The sequence below is a fragment of the Myotis brandtii genome, unplaced genomic scaffold (assembly GCF_000412655.1).
Source record: "Myotis brandtii unplaced genomic scaffold, ASM41265v1 scaffold1402, whole genome shotgun sequence".
In the NCBI taxonomy this organism is placed as follows: domain Eukaryota; kingdom Metazoa; phylum Chordata; class Mammalia; order Chiroptera; family Vespertilionidae; genus Myotis; species Myotis brandtii.
In genome coordinates, this window is record NW_005355005.1 from 188,089 (window position 1) to 209,018 (window position 20,930).

At 37.6% G+C, this 20,930-nt stretch overlaps 1 protein-coding gene across 4 annotated transcripts in view; it reads right to left on the bottom strand.

Annotated features, from left to right (window-relative positions):
• The window catches only part of RNF144B (ring finger protein 144B), a 126,470-nt gene that overhangs the window by 43,812 nt on the left and 61,728 nt on the right, over positions 1–20,930 (bottom strand). For 2 of the 4 annotated variants that reach the window (XM_005860810.2, XM_005860809.2), the window contains exon 2: positions 19,401–19,601. In XM_005860810.2, the coding sequence (XP_005860872.1) occupies positions 19,401–19,565 (165 nt within the window). In that variant the 5' untranslated portion in view covers positions 19,566–19,601. Of the gene's footprint in view, positions 1–16,057; positions 16,263–19,400; positions 19,602–20,930 lie in introns of those variants that run through there. The other 2 variants (XM_014535242.1, XM_014535241.1) reach the window with 2 other exon arrangements.

The following is a 20,930-nucleotide window of genomic DNA, read 5'->3' on the forward strand; positions in this document are numbered from 1 at the left end:
TTACTATAGTGCTATGGTAAGTTTGAAATCAGAAAGCAAGTTCTCCAACTTTGTTCTTTTTCAAGATTGCTTTGGCTTTTCTAGGCCCCCAAATTTCCATATGAATTTTAGGGTCAGTTTGTCAATTCCTACAAAAATGATAGTTGGAATTTTTATAGAAATTGTGTTAAATATGTACATCCATTTGGGGAATATTGCCATTTAAACAATATTAAATCTTATAATCCATAAATATGGGTGTCTTTCTAATTAGTACTCTTGAATTTCTTTCAACAATGTTTTATAGTTCTCAGAGTGTAAGCTTTGCACTTCTTTTGTTAAATTTATTCATAAGTATTTTATTCTTTTTTATATTATTGTAATTGGATTGTTGTCTTACTGGCATTACCATATTACTCTTTGCTAGTGTACAGGAATTTAATTGATTTTTGCATATTGATTTTGTATTCCGCAACCTCACTGAACTAGCATCAGTATTTTTAAATTCTCACAATGGTTTCAAAGTGCAACCAAGTCTGAGAATCACTAGTTCAATAGCATTAGTACAGTTTTATTGAGCTATAATTCACATACCATATAATTCACTCATTTAAAGTATAAATTCAATTATTTTTAGTATATTTACCAAGCTATGCTACTATCACACAAATCAATTTTAGAACATTTCATAATCCCCAAAGAACCCCCATGCTCAATAATAGTTACTCCCTATTTCCCCTTCAAACCTTCCTTCCTCCCCAAGGTCTAGGCAACCACCAGTCTACTTTCTGTCTCTATGGATTTGGCTCTTCTGGACATTTCATATAATTGAATCATACAATATGCAGTCCTTTGTGACTGGCTTCTTTCATTAAGTATAATGTTTTCAAGGTTTATTCATGTTACAGCATGTGTAAGTATTTCTTTTTATTGCTAAATAATATATTTATTTATACTATATTTTATTTATCCATTCATCAGTTAATGAACATTTGAGTTATTTCCATTTTTGTTATTATATTTCAAGTAGATATGTTTTCATTTTTCTTGGGTATATACTTATACTTAGGAGTTGATGTGGTATATGATATAACTATTTGTCTTTTGAAGAACTGCTAAACTATTTTCCAAAGCAGCTACATCATTTTACATTCCCACCAGCAGTGTATGAGGGTTCCAATTTCTTCAAATCCTCACCAGAACATGTTATTGTCTGTCTTTTTTATTTTAGCTAATCCTAATGGTATCTCACTAGGGTTTTGCTTTGCATTTTCCTGATAGTTAAGGATTTTGAGCATCTTTTCATGTATTTATGGGTCACTTATATATCTTCTTTGGAGAAATGTATATTCAGATCCTTTGCCCATTTTTAATTGGGTTGTTTGTGTTTTTATTATTGACTTGTAAGAGCTCTTTATATATTCTAGATATGTCCCTTATCAGATAATAATGCACAAATATTCTCTCATTCTGTGGATTATCTTTTCATGTTATTAATGGTTCCATTGAAGTCTAAAGGTTTTTAATTTTGATGATGTCCAATTTATTTTTTTGTTATTGCTGTTCATGCTTTGTGTAAGCCAAGGTCATGAAATTTTTTCTATTTCTTATATTTTTTTCTAAGTTTTATAGTTTTAGCTCTCACAGGTAGGTCTATAATCCATTTTGAGTTAACATTCCATGGTGTGAGTAAGCAGTCCAACTTCATTCTTTTGCAAATGGATATCCATTTGTCCCAGAACCATTTATTGAAAAAATATTTTTCTCCTTTGAAGTGTTTTAGCATCCTTGATAAAAATTAAGTGGCAATAAGCATGAGAATTTATTTCTGGACTCTCAATTCTATTTCATTGATCTATCTGTCTATCCTGACAGTATCACAGATTTGGTTACTATAGTGCTATGGTAAGTTTGAAATCAGAAAGCAAGTTCTCCAACTTTGTTCTTTTTCAAGATTGCTTTGGCTTTTCTAGGTCCCTCAAATTTCCATATGAATTTTAGGATCAGTTTGTCAATTCCTACAAAAATGAGAGTTGAAATTTTTATAGGAATTGTGTTAAATCTATACATCCATTTGGGGAATATTACCATTTAAACAATATTTAATCTTTTTTAATATATTTTTATTGATTTCAGAGAGGAAGGGAGAGGGAGAAAGAGATAGAAACATCAATGATGAGAGAGAATCATTGATTGGCTGCCTCCTGGATGCCCCCTACTGGGGATCGAGCCCGAAACCCAGGCATGTGCCCTTGACTGGAATTGAACCTGGGACCCTTCAGTCTGCAGGCTGACGCTGTATCCACCAAGCCAAACCAGCTAGGGCTTAAATCTTATAACCCATAAATATGGGGTGTCTTTCTAGTTAGTCCTCTTGAATTTCTTTCAACTATGTTTTATAGTTCTCGGAGTGTAAGCTTTGCACTTCTTTTGTTAAATTTATTCAGTTTCCATTTTTGTTATTATATTTCATGTAGATATGTTTTCATTTCTCTTAGCTATATACTTAGGAGTTGATATGATATATGATATAACTATTTGTCTTTTGAAGAACTACTAGACTGTTTTCCAAAGCAGCTACAGCATTTTACATTCCCACCAGCAGTGTATCAGGGTTCCAATTTCTTCAAATCCTCACCAGAACATGTTATATTTTATTCTTTTTTATAATATTGTAAATGGAATGGTTGTCTTAATGGTATTACTATATTACTCTTGCTAGTGTATAGGAATTTAATTGATTTTTGTATATTGATTTTATATCTGCAACCTTGTTGAAGTAGCATCAGTATTTTTAAACTCTCAAAATGATTTCAAAGTGCAACCAAGTCTGAGAATCACTAGTTCAATAGCATTAGTTGGCTCAAGTCTAATCAAGGGAAATATGTCCATCACCACTGCCCTTAGTCATTTTGTAATATTCAGAGGTATAATGTCCACAGGAACAAAATAGGGCTGTTACTTTTTCTGGATAAGGGTAGTAGATTTATCTGGTAAGTTTGAGATTAGTCAGTCAATATGGGAAATTAAATCTGGGCCCCACTCAAAAGTACTCCAGTTCCCACCAAGCAAGAGTTATCAAACACTTCTATCTTTATCTCAAGTGATCATGAAACATCTAAATTAAGAAATTCAGTGACAGAAATAGTTGTGAAGAGAAACCCATTGGAAATGCTGCAGCCTTGTCCAGTCCTCACAATGAAGCCAATTCAATCCGCTACACTGGAAGAACACTTCTATCAGAGCAGGGAGCAAGCATTAGCATTGGAAAGATCTGCTTCCAACACAAGAGTTATTGAATTCAATCACTCCTCGACTGACCTTTCAGAGGCTTTCCCTTTGTCCCACCTCTGCTGCCTTTCATGGACTCTGCAATTCTTAATTCTTACACAATTCCGAAGAGATCCATCTGTGGCAGGTGCTACCTTACGACACAGTATACCCAGAAAAACAACTGATGGTTCCAGGAGAAAGAAAACGAGAAGGCTTGCCAAGTTTACATCCTTCCATTTCCTCCAAAGAAACATTAGACCTCAGAACTGCCAGCCTTCAGTTGGCCCCCAGGCCCCATCCAACAGGCCCAGGATAGGCAATGAGAGTAAGCACACACCAGATTAAATGTCGGCAGATCCCACTGAGCTCATTTGTCACTTTCTTCCTCCTCCTCCTCCTGTGTACCTAAAGAGTCCCTATTTGAACTCTCAGGCAGCTCTTCTGATTCTTAGAACACATATAAGGTTTCAGCAGTAAGAAAGAAACAAACCACAAACCCCAAATTAATAAAGGGTCAAGAAACTCCTTCAGCCATGATGTAGGATTATACAAATTTCTGCATAAAATATGATCATTCGACCAATCCAAGCAAACACACTGGAGGATGTAGTACTTAACGTTTTAATAAAGAATTCACAGTGAGTATTAAAACTATACCAATTAAAGGATAAAAGGATAAATGAATGTGTGATAAGGCAAGTAGAGTAAAAATTAATGTTAGAATCTAAGAGAAGATAGAAATATAGTCATTGTCAAAATTCTTTCACTTTTGTTGTATTTTGGAAAAAAGTCATAAAAAACTGTTGTACAATTTTTTAAAGCTAAAATTTAAAAAATTACACCATTCACCAAATCTCAGATTTTAATGTTTCTTAAAGCAGGAATTATCTGTATTATATTTTATATAAAACCCCAATATCTGTATTACTATATAAACTAGAGTCTAAATAAATTATATTGAAATAAAATCTTATTAATAAAATCTTATTAATTAAAATTAATGGTAGTGATATTGATATATGATTATCTAAATTTTTGAAATTGTAAAGAATATGTACACTGTATAAATGAGAGAATGAAGCTAACTCATCATTAACTGCCTTTTTTCCTACAGAATATAACCTATAAAGCCAGCATGAAAAATAGCTCACATCAATAACAACTGACAATAGTGATGCTGTTTGTTTCCTCAGGAGAATATTCTCTTCATGGATGATGGTTAAGAACCAAGTAGTATCAGTTTAGAATAGATGTAAGCCTTAAGCAAACTTCCTCCTTGGCTATATTTATAAAAGAGAATTTATTACATTTAAGAAATGTGAGCCCAGCCAGTGTGGCTCAGTGATTGAGCATCAACCTATGAACCAAGAGGTCATAGATTCCTGGTCCAGGCACATGCCTGGATTGCGGGCTCGATCCCCAGTGGGGGGGGGGAGAGGGGGCCGCGAAGGAGACAGCTGATCAATGATTCTCTCTCATCATTGATGTTTCTATCTCTCCCTCTCCTTTACTCTCTGAAATCAATAAAAAAATATTTTTAAAAGAAATGTGAACTCTGAAAAAGTAGAAAGGGTTAAATAATAACGAACAGTGAGTACGCTGAATATGAGCAATCTTATTCTATTCCAAATTAATTTGAAATTATTTTATTTGATTACTCCAATGCAAAATCAGAATATCTTCCTATTTATAATTTAGATGGAACACAACTGCAACTATTCCTCGCCTCATAATTTTCCCCAACACTTTATACTAAAAAAAGTAAATGTTTTTGAAATTTTCTAAAAAAGCAAGTTTCTAGACTGCTCTTAATTTCCTTGTTAAAATCTAACCTAGTTACTGTCCTTGAACTGCCACTTTCCGAATGTTTAGAGTTAGCACCATACTCTAGAAAATTAGACTATCAAGGCAAAGATCTTACGTCAAAGCCACATGACCAACTGTTACAGAAATGTGTGCCGGTGGTCACTGAAGAGACAGAAGGGGCATATGTATTTCACAGCACGAGATAGTGAATAATTGACATGTGCTTCACCAATACAGTTCTCTGCAAATACCTTAAACCAGTGCATCTCCGGAAAGGTTAACTGAAACAGAGTTTCTGATTCAGTAGGTCTAGGGTGGGGCTGGAGAATGTATAATTCTAACAAGTTCACAGCTGGGTTGAGGACCACACTTTGAGAGCCATTATATTAGAGGCAGGGGAAAGGAGGAGATGACCGGAAAAGAATATTTGTCAAACTCCTATGATAGCTATGGTGTGTGTCTTAAAATTATCTCATTTAATCCTCATAGCAACTCTGAGGCAGGTATTATCCTCATTTCATACTGAGCAGTTCAGTAATTTATCCTAAATTCCCACAACTAGTAAACATAGGAGTTGAGGTTTAAACCAAGGTCTCATTGAGATACAACCTTTGCTTGCTTTCTCACTACTTCAGAATGATTTCCATGTTATCAGAACTAAAGCATGACAAAATACTGGAATCATTCAACTTGAAAATGCTACTTTTTTTTCTTTTTGAAGGCTATCAACACCATAAACCACAAAGTTTTTCAAAGACTAGACACCATTCCAAAATAAAAAAGTCTGTATTTAACACACTACGTAGGAAAAGCAGATACTACAGCTACAAAATATTCTTCTCCAGTTGCAGTAACAATCTGTGTGCTTTAGAGTCAGCCATTCAGCAATTATCCTCAGCACACAAGACTCCTTGAAAACAGCTTTCAGAGTGAGGTCCTCTTGTGAACACCAGTAACTTCCAGACCCATGATGCATGGGGCAAAAACCAGGAGGTCTTGGCTTGAACCTTGACTTCAGTTTCAACATCTGAATATATGTAAGTACACTGGGAGTTTCCAGGTGTGGACAGCAGACCTCTTAATCTCTCAGCCCTTGGTTTTATAAGTAACCTGGGAGAAGTCACACAGTTGAAAGTTCAAAGCACACTGCTCAGTCCCTTCTTGGGGCTATGTTTCCACTATTCAGGTAACATACTCTCTGGTCTCTGGAAAAACCCTTGGATTTTTTAATCAGTTGTTCCTTACATCTTCTTTGTATTGACTAAATGTTTATGCAATTAAAAAACAGCTGTCAACCCTGGTCAGTATGGCTCAGTTGGTTGAGCATCATTCCATGCAGTGAAACGTCTCTGGTTCAATTCCTGATCAGGGCCCATGCCCAGGTTACGGGCTCAATTAATGTTTCTCTCTCACATCGATAGTCTCTCTCTCTCTAAAAATCAATCAATCAATAAATATATATTTTAAAAACAAAACAAAAAAAGAACAGTTGTCAGTTTGTATTATATAGGCTATTGTCAAGCTTTAAAAACTACAGGTAGGATTATAAGAACCTAATATGAGGCTCATCCATTGTTCATGCTAACAAATGAAATGTAGGGAACACATACTATTTATCACGCAGTGCAGTACATTATGTATTTTCATAGAGGTTGTTCTTATTTCATTCAAACAACCCTATAATCCATGAATTAAGAGTATGAATCTTGGGCAAGTAACTTAATTCCACATTGGCTTCTTTGTCTGTAAATGGGAGGGTAAGAATAAAGGCGGCGGAAGGGGGGGGAAGCGGGGGGAGGGGGGAGTAGTACTTTTGCATAATAAACATTACATAGTAGGTACTCAAATGCCTTACTTGTCCTTCAATTTTTTTTAGTTGATTAACAAACTGAGGGTCAAAGAAATTCAATAAAAACCCTACATTCATGTATCTAATAACTCACAAACACTTTCCAGAACTGTCCAACCAAAAAGACCTCCTTATTGGGGATGGGAAATGATTCAAAACCATTGAGGCTTTTAGTTAACACAGAGCTATGTATTTCCACGGAAATGAGGCACTGACTATGTCTAGCCTGATTCCAAGAGGTGCTGTATATCTGAATTTCACAACATAACCAACCCTTGATTAACTTAATATTCAAAAAATGTGGTTTTGGAGTTAACTGAATTTTCTAGTTAGCTCACAACCTTTTTGGCTTCCACTTACCTAAATTTTTTTAAATTCCTTTTCCTATTTGTCATTGAACATAAACTTTATGACAACACATGTCACACAGCCTTAGGACCACCATTATGAGCCTTATTTTTCCTTCATTCACTCTCCTATGTGTGATATACATTTCTAGATGGGGCCCATTTTTCTAACTTGACAGTACTGTGAATACCAAGGTGTAAAATCAGCTGAAACTATGTTGGCACTGCACAGAGCATATACTGAGTTAAATATAGATTCATGAGATGAGTTTATTTTGCTACAATTTGCTTCCTCCTTAAAAGAGGAAGCCTGGATTAAGCAATGAGATATGTCCTGTTCACATATCAGATTAGAGAAGATGAAAAATTTGCAATTACCCAGAGTGTCAAAGAAGGGGGTTTTCCTACACTATTGGTGAGAATGCTAAACTGCTACAACAGTGTGGGAAGGCAAACTGGCAACACATATTGATTTAAAATGCATCTACCTTTTAATTAAACAATTCCACTTCTAGAAATTGATCCTAGAGAGATATATTTTCAGATTTATATAAGTATAAACATTTTCATCTATAATAGCAAAAACTGGAAACAACCTTAAAGTCCATTTTATTAAGAGGGGCCTACTTACATAAATGTTGATACAGCCGTACCATAGAATACTATACAACACTGAAAAAGGAAGGTAGGGAAAGTAGGTCTGTATATGCTTTATAGAAACATGTCCATAATACACTAAGTTAAGTTTGTAAAACTCAAGTTAAAAATGGTCTCTATACATAAAGATCTCATTTCTCTATTAAGCGTTGTGTATGAATACCTATCCATCCATATGTTTATATGTTTATTTATACACAGAGGAAGAGTCTAGAAGGGGGTACAGGTGAACTGTTTATATCATCAATACTTTGGGGATTTTTGTTTTGTTTAATTTTGTTTTAAAACTGCATGTATTACAATTACAATAAAAAATAATCTTTAAAAGGAAGTCAGCAAGGAAAAAAGGCATAGGAGGAAGGAAAACAAGTGGGTTTCCCTGTATTTCTAATTGAATTCTCTACTTCCATCAGTGTACATGAAATTGGTCACCAAATACTTTGCATTGAGCTAAAGTGTCAGTCTAGGACAGTGGTTCTGAACCTTCCTAATGCGCAACCCTTTAATACAGTTCCTCATGTTGTGGTGACCTCCAACCATAAAATTATTTTTGTTGCTACTTCATAACTGTAATTTTGCTACCTTTATGAATCGTAATGTAAATATCTGATATGCAGGATGTATTTTCATTGTTACAAATTGAAATTGAACATAATTAAAGCATAGTGATTAATCACAAAAACAATATGTAATTATATATGTGTTTTCCGATGGTCTTAGGCGACCCCTGTGAAAGGGTCGTTCGACCCCCAAAGGGGTCATGACCCAGAGCTTGAGAACCGCTGGTCTAGGACTTAAAGCCATTCTCGGTTGGTAGTTAAAGGGCAGAGAGGATTGAGCCATGTAGCCTTTCTTTCTGATGCTTCTGCTGGGAACCTTCATTTGCCTATTGGCTTCCTTTTTTTGCAGAGATAAACAGAGGAACTAAAACTCTATGCATCCCACCCTTAAATTACTACAAACTTTATAGATGTAGCTGAAGTTAACTAGCTATCTGGTTGTGGCACGGTTGACTCTGATTCTCCCAAGTACTCTTGGAAACTGGCAATTAGGTGAATGATTTGCTTGGAATGGCTGACTGGGCCTCAAAACATGAACACACAAGCCCAGAAATTGTTACATTAGTAAAAGAGTAACTACCTATGTCTACTAAATTACCTTTAAAATAAGGATATTCTTTAAAGACTGATTTGGTCATTATATGGATGAAATGAGTTAAAACACTTAGAATAACAGCTCCCACTAAATAAGGTGAATAAATGCTTGTTGCTATTATTTATGACAACAATGATTAGTGATGCCTAACTGTTTTTCTGGGCTTTTTCCTCAGTGAACTTCAAGTCTACGTGAGAAAATAAAATGACTTGATGTCAAAACAAGTAGAATATAAGGCAATACAGATATTTGTATAAAATCTGTTTAATTAGATTTTAAATGCTAATACTTTCAGAGAAGAGACAATTTTACATTAGGGTAGCCAATGCCACCAGGGTAAGAACAATGTTTGAGTTGTTCACCAATAACCCCCTCCTAATTAGTATCCTGCCTGTCAAAATAAGTTTTTGTTGAATAATGAATGGTGGGTTGCCTTGACCAGGCAATGAGACATCATTAGGAATTGAGTAGGTGGAGTAAAAAGGAAAGAAAACAGGAGCTTTCTAGGAAGAAGGAAAGAAATGGAGGTCTGAGATGCCTCATATAAGAAGTAGCAGAAGACGACCTGGTTAGATATTGTGTGACAGACAATTCATAGAGGAACTTGAATGCCAGCACTAAGGAATATGATTCAAACAGGAACACATGAATCCTTAATAATAGTAGTGGCATTTTGACAAAAATATTTTAAGAAATCTGATATTAGTATCTAAATGGAAAGGAATGAGAAATTAGTGACATGAAAATAATTTAAGTATTCCAGATCTCAAGACTGCAGTCTACCATAACAAATATAGTATATGTTGATGAGGGTACTGTTCTTAGAGCTCTCATCACCCCCCTTCATTCATCCTACACCAGTTTTTCCCATTTTCAGACCATTCTCCACCCTATGCCAAAGCCATGCTCTTACCCCACTCCCAAATAAAGCCTTCCAGTGGCTCCATAATGCTAGTTAACATGGCATACAAGACCCTCCATCTAGTCTCTGCTTGACTCTTCAGCCTCATGCCCAAGCACACCCATACTTCCACCAATATGTTCCAGGGATGTCCTCAGCAGGCCTTGGTTATGTGCCTTCACATGTGGCTACCCGTCCTCCCTGTTGCCCTCTTCCTACACATAGCCCACCAATGCCACCATCAAGCAATCTATTCATCTTTCGGTCTCAGCCCCTCAGGAAATTTTCCCTGACCTCCTCAAGTCTAGTTTAGGCGGGTTCCCATATGCTCCCACAGCACCCAGTGCCTCCTCCATCAGCGAGTCTGCTTCCCACATGAGAGCCAGTCTGACTGTGTGTCATACACACAATTAGCACAGTGGCTGGTACATAGTGGTACCAAATGGAAGAGCAAAATCCCGACTAAGATGAGAATAGACTTAGAGGAAATTGGAATGAAAGTGCAACTTCAAAAGAATAAGTAGCTAAACCTTGGTGATTCAGTGTATGTAAGGGGAAGTTCTCGCATTGTACGTCCACTTTCCTGCTCTCTGGCTACGGTTTGCATGCTTGGCCAGCCTATGGCATTCTGATTCATGGTTTGAAGAATCAAATTAAAAGCAAGGTATGCTTCCAAAAGAAAAGTCTTCACAATACACAAACACAGTTTACTAACATACCATCTTTTTATAACCTTCTTTGAAAAAAATAGTCTTGTTCTTTATTACAGTATCACACCCCTTACCCTGATACCGAATGCTTTTCTAAGAGAATATAGAAAAGCCTGAAGTACTTGTTCAACTTATAATCAAAGTCAAGAATGTTGTGCAAATGAATCTTGTTCCAAAGAATTGTGTCAACAGAAGGGGTGAAGGGGAGAGGAATAAAGTTCTGTTTATTAATATTCCCACACTGGATGGAGCACTATGGGAAAATTTTTAATAGTAACCTCCTTCTTGCCCTGTAACAATAAGATAATCTCAATTCAAACAATACAGAGCTAATGGGTCGAAAAAATTAGATTTCAACCAATTTTGTTCTAGAGACCAGAAGTAGTACTAATGGGTAGAATTTATAAAGAAATGTTTCAAATGAATGTAGAAGAAAAGATAGTTTAGAATTAGAGTTTCCAATAATGAATAGCTAGTGTTATGGTATGTCCCAATCCTGGAAGTTTTCAAGCAAAATCTAGATTATTGCACTAGTAGAGTGACACATGCTAGCTGTATTCTAATCACTAAGTGCTTTATATAGATCATCTACTGCAATCTTCTCCATAACCTTATGGAATTATTTATTATCCTTATATTACATAAAAGAAAATGAAAACTTGGACTACCCGAAGACATTAACAGCTACCACATTCTGGTCCAATCCACTATCATCTCTGGCCTGAATTACTATATTTACCTTCTAACCAGTCTCCTTGCTTTCACCCTTTTCCCCTTAGTTCATTGGCTATACAGCAGACAGGGTGTTGTGATAGTTAATTTTAGATGTCACCCTGACCAAGGCATAGGGTATCCAGATATTTGGTTTCACATTATTTCTAGTTATGTCTGTGAGGGTGTTTCCAGATGAGATTAGCACTTGAATCAACAGGCTGAGTAAAGCAGATTTCCCCCAACCCATGTACGTGGGCCTCACCCAATCACTTGAGGATATGAATAGAACAAAAAGGCAGAGGAAGGGAGAGTTCACTCTCTCTGCCTGACGGCATGAGCTGGGACACTGGTCTTCTCCTGCCTTCAGACTGGAACTTACACCCGTGGTTCTCTCTCTGAGGCCTTAGGACTCAGACTGGAACTGAACTATACCATGAGTTCTCCTGAGTCTCCAATTGCAGACAGCAGACTGTGAGGCCTCACCTCCATAACTGTGACCCAATTCCTTTATGTATATCTCTACTGGAAATACATATCCTATTGGATGTGTTTCTCTGGAGAATCCATACTAATACAGTGATCCACTTAAAGCAATGTGGGATCATGTCACTCTGTGGGTCAAAACTCTCCAAAGGCTTCTGTTCTCACATCAAACTAAAGCCCGAATCCTCGCCATAGCCCAGAAGGTCCTACCCTCCAACATCACTACTTCTCTGATTTCATCTCCTACTGCTAACCATGTCCTCCCTCCCCCAACGCACACACACTCATTCACACTGGCCTCTTTGCTGTATCTGAACACTGAGCACACCCTCAGCTTAGGACCACCCACTGCTCCCCGCTGCCTACAGCTCTCTGCTCCCAGATATCTATACAGCTTACTCTCCATGTCTTTCAGGTCTTTGCTTAAATAATACCTTATCAGTGAGACTTCCCTGACCATCTAACATAAAGTGGAAACCCCCTCTCCTATAGCACTCCTTATGCCCGTCCCTCGTTTTTTCTTTAGAGCACACGTTGTCTGACTTCTATATTTACTTGTTAATATCTGTGCCTTGTGCCAAAATTTGAACTATCTAAAAACCAGGCCTTGATCCAATTGTTCACCACTATATCTTAACCTTTAGAACTATACACTGCCTGATAAATATTTGTTGACTAAATGAAGCCAGGCAACCAGATTTGAGACCCATTCTCTTAAATGCCAAACCATATTGGCATCCAGAAAAACACCTTCTTTCATTAGGAGGGTGGGGAGACTAGAAGAGTTAAGGCCCCTCCAAATCTAGGACTGTGACGCAATGACAAAGTCACTGGCCTTGACAGCAGGGTTTTCTTTTGCTGCTCTTTCCTCTCTTACCACATTTTACCACTTTCCTTGAATAAGTGGTGAGCATTAGGCACGGATGAGATCATAGGTCCAGGAAGCCAGTTCCTCCTTGAGTCATCTCTAATCCACTTCTCATGCTGTTATAATATGCTCCTGTTTCACAAATGTTATCTGACCTGCAGCAGCTCAATCATCAATAAAAAAATATAGTGTCTAAATTTGTATTTTAAACCAGTGACTCAACTAATAAACAAAAGCTATCATAGCATTATATTAAAACTTTTAACAAGTATGATCATTGGTTAATAAAAGTATATAGGCTTCAAGGGTACAATTCAATAATACATCATCTGTATATTGTATTGTGTGTTTACCACCCCAAGTGAATAAATTTAATTAAAAAAAACAAGTATGATGAGTGATTATAATGAAATCATTTACACATAAACAAAGAGAAAGATTAATTCACTGATTCAATGTTAAACACCCAAGAAGAGCACAAGGGTAACCTTGCAAGCCAGTATATTTTAGTACCAGAAGCCAACAGAATAGAGGGCTTTGAACTGGCAGAATTCACTTCTGTCCACTTAATAGTACTAGAAGACATGGGAATGAAGACAGCTGGAGAATATTAAAGCTTCAGGCAAGATTGGCAGGTCACATGGCCAGAAGAGGAGACAAAAACTTGTTCTGTGACATTGCAGGAGTAAAATGCTTCATTATTTTCTGCAGTTACAGGGAGTTATCAATAAAACACACACACACACAATGATACTAGAAAAAATATATCAAGCCAACAAGTAATTATATTATATTTCTATTGGGGGTAAACAGCTCTTAAATAAATGGTAGCTTGAGACCTATTCCATCCAAATCTTTTACATCCATCAGAAATGTGCTCATCCATTCACTTTCAAAGTTATATTGATTTTTCCTGTAAATCTTGCTTCAAGATCTTCAGTTAAAACGCACAACCATTAGTCTCTCTTTGGACAAATCCAACAGAGAAACTTCTCTCTATCTTAATTGATAGCCTGTGGGTATTTCAGAATAGTAGTAAGGTTGAAATCACCTATATAACTTCCTTTTTATAAAAGTCTAACGAGGAAGCCAGACAAGTTTTTGTAGGATTTTCTTTCTCTAAAACATTTTGAGCCCGGCTGGTGTGGCTCAGTGGTTGAGCATTGACCTATGAATCAGGTCATGGTTGAATTCCCAGTCAGGGCACATGACCAGGTTGCAGATTCCATCCCCAGTAGGGGGTGTGCAGGAAGCAGCTGATCAATGATTCTCTCTCATCATTGATGTTTCTATCTCTCCCTCTCCCTTCCTCACTGAAGTCAATAAAAATATATTTTTAAAAAACATTTTGAAAAACAGCACACTCTAGTATCCTGATAAAACATAGAAAAGAAAATAATAACAAAGCCATTTACTAGGGGCTTGGCACTGTGCTAGTTGCTTTACTGGAATTCTTATTTGATGCCTCCTACAACACTCTGAGAGCAGTATTATCATCGCCTACCTCTTTCCATCCTACAGGTGACAAAACTAAGGTTCAGAAAAGCCAGAGAGCCCTAACCGGTTTGGCTCAGTGGATAGAGCATCGGCCTGCGGACTCAAGGGTCCCAGGTTCGATTCCAGTCAAGGGCATGTACCTTGGTTGCGGGCACATCCCCATTAGGGGGTGTGCAGGAGGCAGCTGATCGATGTTTCTCTCTCATCAATGTTTCTAACTCTCTATCCCTCTCCCTTCCACTCTGTAAAAAATCAATAAAATTTATTAAAAAAAAAAAAAGAAAAGCCAGAGATTTTACCTAAAGTCACACCCCATTAAATGACCAAGCCTGAACTTGAGTCTGGGTGTTCCTAGCTCTGTATCTGCACTCTTAATCACCATGCTGCACGGGGAGAGAAGATGGAGGGGGAAACAGAAAAGTGGCATTCCTTTCTCCTAAAACAGATCAGAATCCAGAAATGAACCATTACAGATTCTCTGCTTCACTTGAAAGTTACCAACCATGTCGGTGCACAGGTATGCACATGGACACAAATATATACATGCACGTGCACACACATGTGCACACACACGTGTGCACACACATGCACATACTGCTAATCTTCCCAAACTGAAATGTCTCCCAGGCCATACGTGGGCTTTGCTTAAAGGTCACCCAACAGGCCCAAAGGAAAAGAAGGGCTTAGTCTGAAAACTTTTATATTTCCTCTCACTTTTTTAGACATTGGAAAATCCATTTGGCTCAGAGAAATGAATAGTAAAAGGAGTTCTAACTACTTCGAGCCAACAAAACGTAATGGAAAAAAGGCAAGAATATGGCTGGACTTTATTTTCTTTTTGCTCAGCACATCCTGTCTCTAATCTGAACGGTAAATAGGCCATGCCCAACATACCAACTCTTTTCAGGTGAAATTATCTAGGTTATAAAAACAAGCAACAACTGTGTTTTCATTATTCTTTAATTCGTGGCTGACGAAAATAGCTTCCAAAATAAATCAAAAAGGCAAATATTGCTCACAAGGGAGCAAACCCACAAATTTGCCCTCCTTTGATAATTGACTTTTGTGAATATTTCTTCTTTCACTTGAATTATAATTGTGTGATGTTATCTGAAAAAGTGTGTTGCAGATGCCAGAAGAGGAATTTTTTGAATTTTCATTTTTGGGTTATTTAAATCCACAGGGGTGAGAAAGAAAGTGTGTGTGTTGTGTGTGTGAGAGGAACAGAGAGAAAGAGAGAGATGTTTTTGCATATCATTAGTTAGTACACTAACATACCTCAGAAATTACAAAAACCTTCCATCATAAAAACAAGTAATTTTGCAACACCTCTCTCCATAACTCCCAAATATCAATTTCTTTGGCTCCATAATACACCTATGCCCGATAACTTCAGTCATGCTAGTGAGAGCTACACCCATTTTTGTCCTGTAAATTCAGCTTCCCGCGTCTTATACTACACTTTCTTCTGTATATTAAAGCTGAGCAAACAGTTTAACAAAAACCATCCTCACAAATAGAACATGGTAAGTTTCCTTTAAAAAGAAACTCGATATATTGATGGATTATTTAAATGTTTGTCACATTCCTTTCTCAAGATGTCATTTAAATCAAGAATAATTTAAAGCAGCATTCTTCAGAGCTCTAATGGTAGGGAAGTTAATAGGTGTCCCACTAAAAAAGGTGGTATGATCAAATGGAAATGCTTTGGAAGAAGTTAAGCAGGGTCCCCTTGCTTTCCTCTTAACCACAAGATTTCAGAGCCTCTAAAAGGCAAATATACAGTAGGTCCCTCCAAGGGAGGTGTAGAGCACATACCATTTTCCAAGTTAATTTGAGTATGAAACACTTTCTTCAGGAAGCACCTCTGTTTCACAGAGCTGGAGGTCCATGGAACACACGGGTGAGGGATGCCTGTTTAAAGGCCAGATCTCCCTAAAGAAAGGGAATGAGCTGGCTGGCATCCAGTGGTCAAGTGAGACACTCCACATCTGTCCGTTCTGCACTCCCAGAGCACACTGATCTTGGAAACAGAAAGAATTTAACCTCACAACAAACGTCCAGGGATACATCTTAGGGAAAACAGGAGTAGGATAGAATGTATAAAGAGCTTGATTAAATCTATGAAAATATGTAAGTATAATTCCATATCTAGCAGGAGGACCATTACACTCAGGCATTTCCCTGATGAGGGGGACAGAGGGGCTCTCTTAGCAAAACCTTTTTAAATACTTGGTCTTTCTCAGCCAGTATTTGGGAGATGTCATCCAATCATATTTAGAGTTGGGAATTAGTAGTATGTGGCATAATAAAAAACTCACAAATGTCTTTTCAGCCCTGAAAATACTAAAAACATTTGATAACTTTAATTTGAATGCAAAGTAATATCTGGGAGGATTAGGCATATTTTAAAATATTTTTTTAAAAAGAAAAGCTCCAACAATAAAAAGTTGGAGTTAGTATTTCAGGTGGGTTTGGCATCAATTGCAAATTTACAGACTCTAATGTAGCCAAACACATGCAGCTTACTATTTCGGCAGATCATAGGAAATGGGGTATCAGGAAGTCAGGCAAGGTTAATGTTTATAGGTACAAAAAGTTCCAAAGTTGGAGGGATACCAAAAATACCAAGCCATTGACTTTCTGCTTTTGAGCACTCCCCAACAATAAGGAAGTATGAGCCTAGATGACATAATCTAATTGTACTAACTCCTACCTCTGAATTGCTGAAGGAGAAATGAGAAGTGGTTGTGTTGTTCTTAACTGGGAACTAAGACCTACTGAAACAGTATGTCAATGTCAGCTTCTGGTGAATATGACATAACCACCTTTGCTTGTTTATGCTTTACCCAATGTTGATATACAATCTCGAATGCCGCACTATTACATCTCACAGCAAAAACTGAATTCCATATCCTGCTTTTAAACATCAGCAGTACTTGGTCAAAATTTTCCATCCTGCCTTGAACCAAATGTTGCTTCTGACTCATTTGTTTCAAGGATTAGCAAGGGTCTGAAACATATGTGAAAAAGTCAGAGAAGTAATCATTCTGAGGCACAGCATTCAGAAACAAAGCAAGACCAAAGGAAACTAAATCTGCCCTGAGATGACAAGGTCATTTCCTCACTTCCTATAAAGCAATGCTCACTGACAAGATCAGAGAGAACCAGCACAAACATCACTTAGTCAGGCCTTCTCCCGCCCCTACCAGAACTGTAACATCCCCTCACCCTGCACTCCTCACCTCTTGCTCAATTTTTTTTTCTAAGTCCTTATCACCCAATACTGTATCTTACCTATTCATTATGTTTATTGTTTATTGTACATCTTCCTTTGACAAGAGCAAGGATCAATGCCAGGTTTTGGTTCTTTAACTGATAAATCCTGGTGCCTAGAAGAATTCCTGGCATACAGGATGCTGCTCACTAAATTTTTGTTGAATAAATGAACAAACAAATACCATTCTTAGCCATCTTTGGATTCTAGAGTTCAAAACATAAGAAAAGGATTTCAGTACCTTTCTTTTTTACTAAAAGTCATGCTGAGGCTTCTTCTTCCTACCGTAATCCTCAATTTAAAAAAAATATTTTTTAAGAAAATTAATATGAACTAGTTTGAAAATGTGCCTCATTGATTACATTAACAAAAAAATGTGGAATTTTATTTTACTATAACTTGTCTGTTGAAAAAAAGAATGCTTAGTAAACATTAATAATAAACATGCCTCTTTTAAAATGATTCTACTTCCTAAATTATTCCTTTCTTTTATTTCCCTTGATTATACCACAGATCACTGTAACTAACCAATTCAATTCCCTTCACAAGTCAGGGCATGAAACCTTCATTTGTTGGGTAATTACTGTATTGTCTGTATAATAAATATTAACAGCCTGACCATACAAGGCCTACCAAAGCAAAGATAAAGGTAAATACTAACTTTAGGCATCAGACCCTCCCCTGTGCCATGCTGAGATGCCAGCACGCTTCTCATCTGACTCTTCACCAATCCATCTTTAGTTTGAAAGTACAGTTAATTCAAAAACATACAGGAGACAGACGCGTACGTAAATGGAGGAAAGATCATCTATTTCTGGACCTATGAACACAGGCCCAGAGTAGCTATATCTTACTACTTTTTCATGAAAAATTTATAAAATTAGTTGTTTTACATTTCCCAATCAAAAAAAAAAAAAGAGTATTGAGGCCAGACCTGGTCCATGGGCATCAGGTTTATCAGGTTTGCAATCTCTTGTTAAAGCCTCAGCTTGGAGGTCACTGCTACCCAGAAACCCCTCCACACACCCTGCCCCGAGGGGGTGAGACGGCGTGTTACGTTCAACCATCCCTGATCTCACCAGACTCTAGCAGAGTTCCTTCAATGTGTCCGTCTCCCCTGTGGAAAGTATCTTACTCATTTTTATATTCCCAACATTCAGCAGAGTGCCTGGCACACAGCAGAAACTCAAAAAAATATTTGAATAAATGAAAATTTGAGTAAACCACCTGGGCTCATACTTCTAATAGTCACTTGGAACTCATCAGTCCGTTTCCTCGTTTTATAGCTTAACCAACCAACCTTCAGGGAAACGTACAATAAAGGTCATGGGCATTGATACCAAGTGTCAGACTGAAAGGGACAAGCCCATGCCTGGACTTTTATAGCGTTTCTCTATTATGATAAACAGCCTTTGGCAAATTGTGGAAATAGAAAAAAAAAAGGAGTAGATATGACAAAGTAAAACAGTGCATACCATGTGCTTTGTAGGAGATGCTCAAGCAAGTATATGAAAGAAAATTCAGTAAATTACTACCTGATTTCTCCATCATTCAAAATACCCCATGAGCTTCTTACGGATGATAGTTAGCTGAGGCATGTTAAAAATGCCTCTATTTTGTTTCTTAGCCAGAACTTTAAGAACAGAAAAACTCTGTCTACTCAACAAATAATTACATATCACACACATATACTAAAAACCAGCAAATACAGAATTTACCATTCAAGGTACTATTTGGAAACAGATCCAAATGTGGAGTTGCTCTCCAAAGTAGGACCATATTGTAGCAATCCTGGCTTCTCAGTAAGCCACAGAAATGCATCCTATAACTTTACAGTTCTTCCCTTTGTATATCCTCATGATGCAAGCATCAAGGAAAACTTACAGCTGTGCAAAAGATGCACTGGCATTCCTGGAGTGTGGTCATCTTGTCCAAAGACTGTTCACACAGGCAGAGTTTGCAAGTGACAAGAGGAGCCAGAGCCAGGTCTCCAGGCGTCGGGTTTTCGGCAGTCATGGTGAGATAATGCAGCCTACCAACTGAGCCCATCAGCCTGTCGTCCGCCTCTTCGGTCTCCTCAAATCCCTGCAGAAAGGTGCAAAGCAGAAAATATATCCATTGATACAGCTATTATTTAACCAAGACATTTGGGCGCCAACAGAGCAAATCTTCACCCTCAATGATCTCTAAGCCCACAGGGAATACATTTCTGAAGACCATGGGCTAGAAAGCTTGCCACCTTGGCAAGGTGTTCCTGAAGTCCTGAAATGTCAGGTGACCTCACGGTCCTGACTCCCATCATGTAAACTATGGGAATTACTAGTAAATGACCACTCTGAACAAATACTCCATTTAGGAGTCACATCACTACAATCAATTCAATAGATTCCAAAAACACTTAAAAGTAGAATGTCACCCAAAAAGTTAAACAAAGAATTACCATATGATCCAGCAATTCTGCTTCTAGGTGTAAACCCAAAAGAACTGAAAAAGGGAACTCAAACAGATTCTTGCACACATATGTTCACAGCAGCATTTTTCACATTAGCTAAAAGGTGGAAATAATCCAAATGTCCATCAACGAATGAATGGAAAAACCAAATATGATCCTATATAATAAAAGCCTAATATGCTAAGTGTCCGGTCGTCCATTCAACCAATCAAAGCATAATATGCTAATGATATGCTAAGGCTGCTCAACCGCTCGCTATGACCACCAGAGGGCAGAGAGTCGACCGGTCGACCAGTCGCTATGATGTTCACTGACCACCAGGGGGCAGATGCTCTGACTGGTAGGTTAGCTTGCTGCTGGGGTCTGGCCAATTGGGACTGAGCGAGACAGGCCAGACACACCCTGGAGCCCTCCCACAGTCCCTCCCCAGCTGGCCAACCTCCTGCATCCCTCTCCGGCCTTGATCATGGACCAGTGGGGTCCCTCAGCCTGGCCTTCACCCTCTTGCAATCCAGGACCCCTCGGGGATGTCAGAGAGCTGGTTTCAGCCCAATCGCACAGGCCAGGCCAAGGGACCCCACTGGTGCACAAATTCGTGCACCGGGCCTCTAGTACAAACATAAAATGGAATATTATTCAGTCTTGAAAAGCACTGAAATTTTGACACATGAATGTACTTTGAAGACATTTTGCTAAGTGAAATTAGCCAGAGACAAAGGGCAAATATTATATGACTCCATTTATATGAAGTACCTAAAACAGTCAAATTCATAGAAATAGAAAGTAGAATGGTGGTTACCAAGAACTGGGGGAGGAAGAAGTAGAGAGTTATTATTAAGTGAGTATAGAGTTTCTGTCTGTTTAGGATGATAAAAAAGTTCTGGAGATGGAGAGTGTGATGGTTGCACAACACTGTAAATATACTTAATGCCATTATATGATATACTTAAAATGGCTGAAAT